Source organism: Megascapheus bottae, chromosome 17, assembly GCF_031878675.1.
Source record: "Megascapheus bottae isolate mThoBot1 chromosome 17, mThoBot2.hap1, whole genome shotgun sequence".
Lineage (NCBI taxonomy): Eukaryota > Metazoa > Chordata > Mammalia > Rodentia > Geomyidae > Megascapheus > Megascapheus bottae.
In genome coordinates this window covers 32,797,928-32,810,642 of record NC_143525.1, presented here as the reverse complement: position 1 = coordinate 32,810,642, position 12,715 = coordinate 32,797,928, and the positions used below count along the sequence as shown (strand labels likewise).

The 12,715-nt window shown below is 43.2% G+C and overlaps 1 protein-coding gene across 1 annotated transcript in view; it reads left to right on the top strand.

Annotated features, from left to right (window-relative positions):
- Kpnb1 (karyopherin subunit beta 1) overlaps positions 1-8,121 on the top strand; it is a 36,061-nt gene extending 27,940 nt beyond the window's left edge. The window contains exons 17-22 of the mRNA XM_090350717.1: positions 433-540; positions 1,194-1,337; positions 1,450-1,555; positions 2,485-2,599; positions 3,378-3,539; positions 5,105-8,121. Coding sequence (XP_090206843.1) covers positions 433-540; positions 1,194-1,337; positions 1,450-1,555; positions 2,485-2,599; positions 3,378-3,539; position 5,105 — 636 coding nt within the window. The 3' untranslated portion in view covers positions 5,106-8,121. The remainder of the gene's footprint in view (positions 1-432; positions 541-1,193; positions 1,338-1,449; positions 1,556-2,484; positions 2,600-3,377; positions 3,540-5,104) is intronic.
- Positions 8,122-12,715: the final 4,594 nt, after the last annotated feature.

Here is a 12,715-nt window from a genome sequence, read left to right as displayed (position 1 = left end):
TCCAAGGACAGTGCTCAGGCCCTGAGCTCAAGCCCACGACTGGCCCAAAAAAAAAAAAAAAAAATCACAGTGAGAAGGTGATGAAGTGGTCTTTGATTTAAATTATACTGACTGATGATTAGGTTAAAAATAATGCCTTGGGCCCAGGCTTTTGGCCTAGTGGTAGAGTGCTTACCTAGCATGCATGAAGACCGGGGTTCGATTCCTCGGTACCACATTCATAGGGAAAAAAAGTCAGAAATGGTGCTGTAGCTCAAGTGGTAGAGCACTAGCCTTGAGGAACAAGCCCAAGGACAGTGCTCAGGCCCTGAGTTCAAGCCCCACGACTGTTCCCTCCCCCCCCCCAAAAAAAATAATAATGATATGCCTTGCCCCTTCAGACAACTTTTTCAGACAGTTTGGAAGATCATTTTCTTGGGGGTTTTTTTGCAGGTTTGTTTGGCAGCTGTGGGATTAGTAGGAGACTTATGCCGTGCTCTACAATCTAACATTTTACCTTTCTGTGATGAGGTAATGCAGCTACTACTGGAGAACTTGGGGGTGAGTTGTCTGCGCATAATCTATTTAACTAATCATTGAAGATATAATCAGTTGGAAGGAACTTTGAACATTAGATCTTTGACAGGAAGCTATAATTTCCATGAACACTGGCTGTGAGCTTATGAAGAAATTAATTTGTTAGGTCTGACTGGAAGAAATGACCTCTTCCCTTGGCTCTCTACCCCTGCACCCTGGAAATCCCCGCCCAGCACCTGTAACCCTGGCAACTGGCATGCCTGGGAGCAGTGGGAGGTCCCCACTGAGGTATTTCCCCATCCTCTGAGGTCACATCCACTTCCACTGTGGCTGTACCCTTCCCCCTATATAATCTCTTACTTCTTGCCCTAAGCTCTCTTGCTCACCCGACTCCATCTTGGGCAGCAGGAGTCTGCTCTTTCCTCACGCAGTAAACCCTCTTCTCCTGAATTGCGTGGGGTTTCCTTTCCGCAGACCTTACAAATTGTTATCAGATGATTCTAAAGGTTGCAAAGTTAATGAAAAGAATGTACTCTTGTTCTCTGGGGTGGAGGGGAAACAGTGACATGTAAAGGAAAAGTACATAAGGTCTCTGTCCAGCAATAAGCAACATAAATTTCTGTGTATTGGACCAAATAAGTTGTTGATTTACTTTTTTTTTTTTCCCCCCTTATCAGAATGAGAATGTGCACAGGTCTGTGAAGCCACAGATTCTGTCTGTGTTTGGTGATATTGCCCTTGCTATTGGTGGGGAGTTTAAAAAATACCTTGAGGTTGTATTGAATACTCTTCAGCAGGCCTCCCAAGCCCAAGTGGACAAGGTAAGTTTCATGCTGTCCTGGTAAATTGTGAGTCCACCTCTTACTGGAGCAGATGGACTATTTCTGTGTCTAAAATCATTGTGATGGAAGTTCTGTTCTTTGTCTCTTCCAGTCAGACTATGACATGGTGGATTATCTAAACGAGCTAAGAGAAGGCTGCTTGGAAGCCTACACCGGAATTGTCCAGGGATTAAAAGGGGATCAGGAGAACGTACACCGTTGAGTATACAATTTGTAGCCTAGCTCCTATGGAGTCAGATAGGCTGTGTCTTACCTCCTGAGCCAGCTTGTTGGTGAACTAGCAACTGCTATTTAGAGAAATAGGGAACAGTACGGAACCCTAAGGGAATGTTCTGCAGAGGTTGTATATAGGCTTTTATTCTTTCTACTCTTCCCTCTGCTCCTGCTCTTTTGTCTTACATGTATATGGGAAGAGAAGCTTTACGTACTGGGGCTTAAACTTGACTTTGTGTATGCTAGGCAAGTGCTTTACCACTGAGCTGCACCTTATCCCTCCTGTCTTTTTGTGTGGGGGGGGGGTCATGGGGCTTGAGCTCAGAGGACTGGGTGCTGTCCCTGAGCTCTTCAGCTCCCTACCCCTTGAGCCAAGCCCCACTTCCTGTTTTCTAGAGGTTAATTAGAAATGAGTCCTTTTGTGCCCAGGCTGCTTTGAACTTTGATCCTTAGATCTCAGCCTCCTGAGTAGCTAGGATTACAAGCTTGAGCCACTGCATCAAGCTATTATCCCTGTCTTGAGCATTGCAAAGATGAGATCCAGCAGATCTGCTGGAAGAACTGTAACAGAAAGCTGATTGTTTTCTATACCAACCATGAATAGCAGTTTTTGATGACTTCATTTGATTACTAATTAAGGAAATATTTGAACATTATCTCTGTCATTGGGACTCAGGTGAAAAGTTCTATTTGTTTCTTCTGTATTTGTTCTGCATATAAGGAATAGTTGTATCTTCTGTAAACTTGGGGAAAGACATCCTAATCTGAGTCAGAATAATTTGGTATCACTCTGTAGCCTGTTATTCATCTTAGAACTCCATTGGTAGGGTAGATATATTGCAATATTGAAAGAAGATCTGGTCCTGCCATACCTACATACAGTACAGTTCATCAGACTTTCTCTCTTTTATAGCGGATGTAATGCTGGTACAACCCAGAGTAGAATTTATTCTGTCTTTTATCGACCATATTGCTGGAGATGAGGATCATACAGATGGAGTAGTAGCTTGCGCTGCTGGGCTGATAGGGTAAGTCATGTGCTTTTAGTAGCTGAGTGGGTTCTCTTAGAAAATGAGAACTATTCAGGAAAGAAGCTTGAGAATAGTGTGAATAGAAGCAATCCACTCCCTACTTTGTTTGCATAATGACCTCCCTCCACCCCCATTCTGAGACAAAACTCAGGGCCTTAGGCACTATTGCTAAGCTTTTTATTCAAGGCCAGCACTCTGCTACTTATCACACTATTTCCAGCTTTTTTTTTTCTTTTCTTTTTTTTGGGGGGGTGGGTGGGTCTTTGGGGCTTGAGCTTGACCTAGGTGCTTTCCCTGAGCTCTTCCACTCACGGCTGCCGCCCTACCCTTGAGCCAAGCCCCACTTCCAGTTTTCTGTAGGTTAGGTGGAGATAAGAGTCTCATCTCCTTTTGTGCTGGGTTGACTTTGAACCTTGATCTCAGATCTCAGCCTCAGGATTACAGGCATGCGTCATGGGGCCCAGCTCTACTTCAGCTTTGCTGGTTAATTGTAGATGAGAGTCACAGGTATTGCTGTCTGGGCTGGTTCTGAGCTGCTTATCTTCAAATTACAGGCCCTGAGCACGATAACCTGCCATCTAGTTCTATTTTTTTGTGTGTATTAAATACTAATTTAGGGAAGTCATCCTACTAGATAGATCTAATAGATCTCTAAAATTGTCCAGTTTGAATGCTAAGAAACCTTCAGTTAGCTCAGCAACTGGTTTGGCAGGCTCAAAACTTGGTGTTGTTCTGGGCTCATTCTAGTGTGGGGGGTGTCTTTTTTCCCCCACAGAGATTTATGTACAGCATTTGGAAAGGATGTACTGAAACTAGTAGAGGCTAGGCCAATGATCCATGAACTGTTAACTGAAGGACGAAGATCAAAGACTAACAAAGCAAAAACCCTTGCTACCTGGGCAACAAAAGAACTGAGGAAACTGAAGAACCAAGCTTGGTAAGATCTTGTTAAATTCTCTATCTTAAGCTTTCTTGAAAGGAGGTATGGTTTTGTAAACTGTTTTGGTAAGGTCTACCTTTGGCTTTTGGGGCTTTTTGGTCCCCTGGGTCTTGAACTCAGGGCCTGGGCACTAGTCTAAGCTTGATGATCTAGGGTAGTACACTTCTACTTGAACCACAGCTCCACTTCCAGTTTTTTGATGGTTAGTTGGAGATAAAAGTTTCAGACTTAGCCAGGTACAGTGGCTCATGCCTGTAATCCTAGCAGCTCAGGAGGCTGAGATCTGAGGATCACAATTCAAAGCCAGCCCAGGACACTAGTCACAGTGAGACTCTTATCTCCACTTAACCACCAGAAGGGAACTGGCACTATGGCTCCAGGGGTAGGGCGGTAGCCTTGAGCTGAAGAGCTCAGGGACAGAGCCCAGACCCAGAGTTCAAGCCCCACACCAAACCAATAAGTTTCAGCTTTCCTGTCCAGGCTTGCTTTTAATCTAGATCCTCACTTTTTAGCCTCCTAAGTAACTAGGATTATAGACATTAGACACTGGTACCCAGTTACATCTCTTTGGTATGCCCTCTTTCTTAGGACTGGGATCTAGCACAGGGCCTTACAGCTAGCTAGCTGCTAAGCAAATGGTCTACCACTGAATTATAGCCTTATCCCTTTCTTTATTACAGTGTTTGGCTGAGCTGCACAGAGATCAGGTTGTCTTAACTCCTGCTTTGAAATGTTTGTCCCTTAGCTATTTAGTAAACCGTTATCATACAAACTTTAGTAAGATGATATGTTTTGAATTTTATCTTATATTCATAAGAATTGACTTCTAGTTTTAACTTGCTATGAAACACTTTTTCATTTTTTTTTTTTTTTTTTTTTTTTTTTTTTGTTAGTTCTCGGGACTTGAACTCTGGGCCTGGGTGCTGCCCCTGAGCTCTTCACAGCTCAAGGCTACTTCCCTGCACCAGTACCACTTCCGGTTTTCTGGTAGTTAATTGGAGATGGGTCTCATGGACGTTAGTGCCAGGGCTGGCTTAGAACCGCAATCCTCAGATTTCAGCCTCCTGAATAGCTAATATTGCATGCATGAGCCACCACACAGGGCTGCTTTGAAACACTTTTGCCACTAAGCAACTCCTTTATTTTCCCATATATCTCTCTTGTGTGGGTGTTAGAGCAAGTAGATGATATTTAGGACTGGGGTGGGGGGTAGAGAAGCTGTCAAATTCTATTCAGGCCAGGCTCATGCCTGTAAACCTAATTACTCAGGAAACTGAAATCTGAAGATCACAGTTCAAAACCAGCCAGGGCACTAAAGTCTGTGAGACTCTATATATCTCCAATTAACTACCAGAAAACCAGAAGCAGCACTGTGGTTCAAGTGGTAGAGTGTTATGCTTGAGCTGAAGAGCTCAGGGATATCACCCCGACCCAGAGTTCAAGCCTGATGACCAACAACAACAAAAAATCATACCTAGAAACACTTGGTTGTAGAAATTGGAAGTATTTGAAGTAAGTACATGTCATTTCAGGACTGATTATTCCATTCATCTTTTTTTTAGATCTGTTACCATTGGGATGATAACCTGAGACCCCCACTGGAAATCTCCAATCTTTTGAAAAACCCGGAAGTGAGGAGTGTGCACGGATGCTGAATGTTTGGGAATGAGAGGATGAGTGAATGAGGCTTAAACACCACATTGAAAATCCTGCCGCAGCCACAGCCACCAACAGCAGAGCTGTTAGTGAGCTAAGTAAGCACTGACTTAGTAAAAACCATAACATCGGCCATCTTGGAAAAGAGAGAAACAATGGATTTACTTGCTTATTAAAAAAACAAAAGAGCTGTCTCTTCCCAGGGGTTGCTAGAACTAGCTTTCTGTCTTTGGTGCGGAATGGAATGACTGGTTTGGGAGAGAAGGAGGGACTGGGTTCAGCTGTGGTGCTTTGTTGTAAAAGGCAGCCTGGCCTTTGCTACTGAGGAGAAAGATGGAGCCTGGGTTTTGAGCCCCCCTTCACTGTACCTTTGCCGTGTGGTACTATATATGTACTGGCTAGAAGGAGGGGAAGGGATTTTTACAGTCTGAGAATGAGTGTGTGTGAATGAGGCGGTATCCACATTCTCAACTTCAAGTCATTGCAGTTTCTTTTTCCCAGAAAACAAGGGGTTAGATGTTGCATTTCATGAAACTAACTGAAGTTCTGTCTACTGATGCAGCACAAGAGATGTGTGTTTTAAAAAAAAAAAAAAAAAAAAAAGGAAAGACGCTCTTTAGGTTTTGTTTTCTTTTTTTTCTTTTTTAAAACTAGGGAAAACACTGACGAATGGTCAGAGCTCCTATCCTGATCTTTTCATCAAGGCGCCTTTCCTGATAACATGGTTCAACTGTGAATGTAGAAGGGGGGAGGGGGGAGAACAAAAACTCTGGAGTTAGAGGATATAGAAAAATAAAAGTACAATTGTTACAAATAAATACAGACTTCAAAGATGAGAATACAGCCATAGCCCAAATCTAAATTTAAATTCTCAAAAATTGGCAGCCCAAAAACAAAGCTCTCTCCCGACCTGTATTGTGGCAGTTCGAATACCCCCAGAAAATTGTGCCAAAGAGTTTAAGAAAACAAATGTACAATAAAATACACACACACACACGGAAAAAAAAAAAAAACAGGAAACTTCAGGTAACTTTGGATTGCAAATGAAGATAAATTTAATGTTCAAACAATCTGATAAAATAACCATTTGGAAACTGCTTGGCCTTCTGTTCTCTTATTTGATTATAATGCGATATTGGTCTCTTGCACTTGAAATCAACTAACCAACAAAACAAAGTGTGTGTGTGTGTGTGTATGCACACACACACGAACTAGTACTCTTAATAAAATGGCACTTGAAAAGGATTATATTTTTCCACTAAAGTTGAAGATTAATAAAATGGTGTCATATATTTCCCTGATTGGTCATACACTTTAGTATTTTTAAAGTGTGATGTACTCTGATTACCATAAATAAGAATTATTTTCTCTTTTACAAGGGAATAGGACACTCAATCTTTCAGCAATAAGACAGGATGTCAGTGAGCTTTGATCCCATTTTGATTTTTGCAATTATTAGGTGTTTGCTGGCATTTTGAATATGTTGCTTTCCAAAAAACCAAGGAAGTTTTTTTTATTGCTTCCTGGTGGAGGATTAAAAACAAGACTCTTATTCCCACTTCCATTTCCATTGTAGCAAAAGATTCCCTCTTAGTTTTACTCAGTTTCTTTTGCATCTTCACCTTTCTATCCAAGCCTTCCATTTATAAGTGGGATTGGCTCGGTTTGCCTATCCTTGCAGCAGCATTTCTAATAGCTCTTGTTACAGGGTATCAGATATTGTGCCTTTTGGTGCCAGGTTCAGAGTCAAGTGCCGATCTATGAACCAGTGTACAAAAAAAAAATAATCAGGTGTTTGAAGGAGAGACGCTCCATTGTGTATAGCGAACTCATACCAGCTCCTAAGCTCTATTTGAGAAGAGTCCTAGTCCTCTAATGCCTTGTTTCCATTTTAGTTGTTCTTTGCAGGAAAGGATGCTTTACTAACCATTCCTGATATTAGGTAGGGTTGGGCTTAGGGAGGGGCAGAAATGTTGGGGAAAGAAAAAAAAAATCTGATCATTCCTCAGTGCTACCCATTTCTGTCCTGTGTGGGCTGCTTAGCTAGACAGCAGGAGAATAAAGTACACCGAGAACCATAATGAAAACAAAACCTTGCGTGTGTTTTGTTATGTTTTGTTCCAGGGAAGCAGTTGACGAGTGCTGTTATTAATGCTTTCTCCCAAATGCATTCAATGATGGGGAGGAGGAAATGAGCGGGTTGGATTGTGGTCTTGGTGCCTTGCAGTTATTCTGCACTGGTTATGCATTTAATCCTCCTCTTTTCTAGTTCTCTTTAGTTAGCAGATTTTCTGTAGTCTGGATATTTGTCGTCAGTTGTGCCACCTAAGACAACTGGATGCAAAATACATTCTGTCCACTCTCTCTGGGCCTTCCCTACCCCTAAGTCTTGGCACATTCCTTCAAGAATGTAGTTACCGTCTGTTTGGGAAGATGTCAGTGCAAATGTGAAGAAAATGGGCATCAAACTACACTTTGGTTGCCACAAGTGGCAGCTGCCTCTACCAATTAATTAATTTTCCTTTTCATTTTTTTTCCAGTTCCTCTGAGCCCTTCTCTATTGAACTGTTGAAATTTTAACTATCAGAGACAACTGTAATATTGCTCTAAGGACTTGTGGAGAAAGGGAGGGGAATTGTTCAGTGTAGTGTTTGAACTTTCAGAACCAAGCAATCTATTTACTCTTACTACTTAAAAAGTGTGTTAGTCCAACTTTAAGAAAAGTCCAAACTCCATCAGCTTTTGATAGCATCTTGGTTTTTGAAACATCTTCAATCTGTAATTGGCATTAAGAATGCCGTTGGCATGCCAGTCTGTAATGGCATTAAAGACCTGTTAAAACACTTGAGCCCAACTTTATTAACCAAAACTGATACCACCACCTTTATCTTCTAAATAAAGTCCGCTTTATTTTTATTTTCAACATTTTGCTTCCTTTTCTTTTTGCAGATTGTGTCACCTCTGTGGAGGTGAAGTGAGTGGTTTGGTGGTGGTTTGGGAAAGTGTGTTTGTGTGTGGATGGAGGGTAGGTGGGTGGGGACACAGGCGGTGTAACAATGCGTTTGGACAGAAATGCTCCCCTCTGTGAGGCAGGGAGAAAGCACCACATGGAAGAGGCTTCCTGTGTGCAGGTGAGTAGACATTATTGCCTGTCGTGCATATTTTTCAGGCTAATGACCTGGTATCCTAAAAGAAGTTGCTTTTGACATAGTTTGCAGGGTGAACTTCATTCCTCTTCCCAGAAATTGGAGAGAGAAAAAAACCCAGTACTTTGGGATTTAAACTGGGTCCTGCATTTGTACCTTCAGGCAAGTTGATAAGAGTGCTCTTTTTGTTGAACAAAACCTGCATGTGGACTTGGCCTCTTCTGCACTCATACCCTTGTGTTTATACTTTTGCTTTTTTTTTTTTGTCAGTCATGGGGCTTGAACTCTGGGCCTGGGTGCTGTACCTGAGCTTTTTCAGCTCAGGACTACTACCCTGCCCCTTGAGGCACAGCATCACTTCTGGTATTCTATGGTTAAATGGAGATAAGAGTCACTGACTTCAGGGCTGGGAGTTTGGCTTAGTGGTAGGGTGCTTGCCTGATATGCATGAAGACCTGGGTTTGATTCCTTAGTCGCACATACATGGGGAAAAAAAGCCGGAACTGGTGGCTGAGGCTCAAGTGCTAGAGCACTAGTCTTAAGAAAGTCTAAGGACAATGCTCAGGCCCTGAGCTCAAGCAAAAAAAAAGTCACGGATTTCACTGCCCAGCCTAACTTTGAACCTCAGATCTCAGTCTCCTGAGTAGGATTACAGGCATGAGCCTCTGCGCCTGGCTTATACTTGTATTCATAAGTGGTGTAATCATAAGGCAAATAGCAAGGTTATTGCAAGAAAGTCACAGACTTTCCTCCCCAGGTTAGCTTTGAACTGAGATCCTCAGCTCTTAGCCTCCAAAGTAGCCAAGATTAACATGCATGAGCCATTGGCACCCAGCTTGCATTTCTGTACTGATAGTATTTTTGATACACACCATCAGTTCAGATTGCTCCCAAGAAAATACTTCCTGTTCCCAGATAAATCTACCACAGCAATATGCAATGTGCATACTCCCCCAATTAAAAGAGTGAAATATTTCAATTCCATTTGGCTTCACCAATAATCCTAATTTTTAAGTAGACCTGATATAAAAAATAAAGACTTGTTACATTCTTATTGCAGTGACTTTGACTTTACTGGTAGGGTGAGACAGAAGGATTGATTCATCAGACCAGGGTTCTAAGGAACCAAGAGTGACCCAAGTGTACAGAATACCAAAAGCTGATCCTTTCACATGCTTGATTTGGACAGAAGCCTTAGGGACACAAACCCCTGGTGCTCTATCGTTGGTCCTTGCATCCAGTTCTGGCACTTAGGTTTTGCTGTTTAGTTGGAGACTGGAGTTCCTCAGATCTCAGCTTTCTGAGTAGCTATGGACCATAGGCTTAAGTCAGTCACGGTAACTGGAATAAATGTGTATTTTAAGCTTGTTCGCACTTTTTTCATTTTCCACCAGTCCTGGGCTTGAGCTCAGGACCTGAACACTGTCCTTAACTTTTTCAAGGCTAGTGCTCTACCCCTTGAGCCTTAGCACCACTTCTGGCTTTTTTCTCTGTATGTGGTACCAAGGAATCAAGCCAGTCTTCATGCATGCTAGGCAAGCACTCTACCACTAGGCTAAACTCCTGGCCCTTGTTCACACACTTGTTGCTGTATTTCTTCACTTTAATCCTCCCATAATGCAGTGACATTGGCTGTCTTGTGCTTAACTCTACCAGCTCAGGGCAGTGGTCTGTATGTAGTAGGTGAATATCACTTGGTATATAGTTCAGGGAGATTTTTCAATGGCATCATTACCTTTGAAGGGAAGATCATTCAGAAGCCTGGGGATGATAGGACCTCTTGTGAAATGCTAATAGTCAACCCTGGGTTAATTGGAGGGATGGAAACAGGATTCATCAATTATTTAGATGGTGCCCATTTTATGCCAGAGTACTTGGCATAGAGAAATAAATGTAATCTTCATTCACAATGAAAACACCATTTTTGTCCTGTTTTGTTGTTTGTTTGTTTGTTTTGCCAGTCCTGGACTTGAGCTCAGGGCCTGAGCACTGTCCTTGGACTTTCTCAAGGTTAGAGCTCTACCACTTGAGTCTCAGCACCACTTCCGGCTTTTTCCTATGTATATGGTACCAAGGAATTGAACCCCGGTCTTGTGCATGCTAGGCAAGCACTCTACCACTAGGCCAAACTCCTGGCCCTAATTTGTGGCTGACCAATGGCTCATGTCTCTATTCCTTGGAAAGATTGCATTGCAGTTGAAGGTCAGCCTGGGCACAAAAGAGACCCCTCCTTTTTTTTTTTTTTTTTTTTTTTGCAAGTCCTGGAAGTTGAACTCAAGCCCTGGGCACCGTCCTTGGACACTTTTTGCTCAAGGCTAGTGCTCTGCCACTTGAGCCACAGCACCACTTCTGGCTTATTCTGTGTATGTGGTACCAAGGAATCCAACCTGGGGTTTGTATATGCTAGGCAAGCACTCTACCACTAGGCTATGCTCCCAGCCTGAGACCCCTCCTTTTTATGTGTGTGCAGGTTCTGGGGTACAGAACTCAGGCCAAGGGAAGTCTTAAGGACTTCTCTGCCAACGCTAACTTTATTGTTTTTTTGGTTTTTGTTTTTGTTTTTTGCCAGTCCTGGGCTTGAGCTCAGGGCCTGAGCACTGTCCTTGGACTTTCTCAAGGCTAGAGCTCTACCACTTGAGCCTCAGCACCACTTCCGGCTTTTTTCTATGTATGTGGTACTGAGGAATCGAACCCGGGTCTTCGTGCATGCTAGGCAAGCACTCTACCACTAGGCCAAACTCCCGGCCCCCAACGCTAACTTTAAACTATAATTCTTAGGGACTGGGAGTTTGGCCTAGTGGTAGAGTGCTTGCCTAGCATGCACGAAGACCTGGGTTCGATTCCTCAGTACCACATACATAGAAAAAAGCCAGAAGTGGTGCTGAGGCTCAAATGGTAGAGCTCTGGCTTTGAGAAAGTCCAAGGACAGTGCTCAGGCCCTGGCAAAAACAAAACAAAACAAAAAAAAACTATAATCCTTAGACCTCAGCCTCCTGAGTAGCTAGGATTACAGGCATGAGCCAGCAGCACCTGCCAAGAGAGCCAACCCCCTTCATAGCCTGTAGCTGGGTGAAGGAGTGAGTGCCTGTCATTGCAAGCTACATAGGAGACTGAAATTAGGATCATGGTGTCAGGCCAGCCGAGGCAGAAAAGTCTAAGAGACTTTGGTAACATTTGGGAGATAACGGACAAGACTCGGCCAGCACTAATGGCTCATGCCTATGATCCTAGCTATTCAGGAGGCCGAAATCTGAGGATCTCTGGCTTCACAGTTTGGAGCCATCCCAAGCAGAAAAGTCTATGAGATGCTTATCTCCAATAAACTACCAAAAAAGCCAGCCAGAAATGGAGCTGTAGCACAAGTGCTGGCCTTATGCAAAAAACAGCTCAGGGATAGCATCCAGGTCCTGCCTGAGTTCAAGCCCCAGGACGCATACACCAAAAAGAAAGAAAAAAGAATAATAAAAAAGACTATGGAGAAGATGAAGCATATGTGGCAAATACAGAGTTGTAAAGAAAGCAAAACCTTCTATTTCCTTACAAACATTGCTCCCTGAAACACCAGTTCCCTCCAAAGCAGGGTATGACTGCAGGACTGAGGGGAACTGGTAGAGGGATGTGTCTCCTCATTGACCCCAGGTGTGGCCCTTGAAGGTCCAGAATAGTTACATGGTGACCTTAATTTCCTAATGGTGCTCGGAATCCCAAGTGGGTGACAACAGTGGCACCAGATTTAGCATTGTCCCATGTCACTAATCAGTTTTCCTGCCCGTTGGATTCTATTGAGTCATCTGGCTTTTATCTTGATTCAGTCTAACGCCACCTCCTCCTACTCTTTTCAGGCAAGAATGGGACAGGAAAGACGTCTTTCTCCAGAGCAAGTCATAGGAATAAGGGACAGTATGTCCCTGCTGGTTTACAAAAGATGCTTGCTGGGGGGCCTCACTTTGGTCCTATTTCTCATATCAGTAATGGGCCATAGGTCCTCTGCTACAGGCCTGAGAAGGACTGTAAGAATTTACAGCCCAATTTGACCTGTGTGCACTTGTTCCTCTCCTCTACCTTAACTCACTCCTCAGGTCAGTTTCTCTTGCCATCACCCTGGTTTCTCTTCCATCTACCTGCTACATAATCAGGACAATATCAAGACTCTTTCTTGAGCTCAGGATTCTTAGTACCACTTCCGGCTTTTTTTTTCTATGTATGTGGTACCGAGGAATCGAACCTGGGTCTTCATGCATGCTGGGCAAGCACTCTACCACTAGACCAAGACTCTTGGGAGGGATTTAGCTCGAGTATCCATAGCATTCAACATTCCTGACGACTCTAAGGCAGTTCATATCCTCCCATGCTCCATTGCTGGTTATTTTT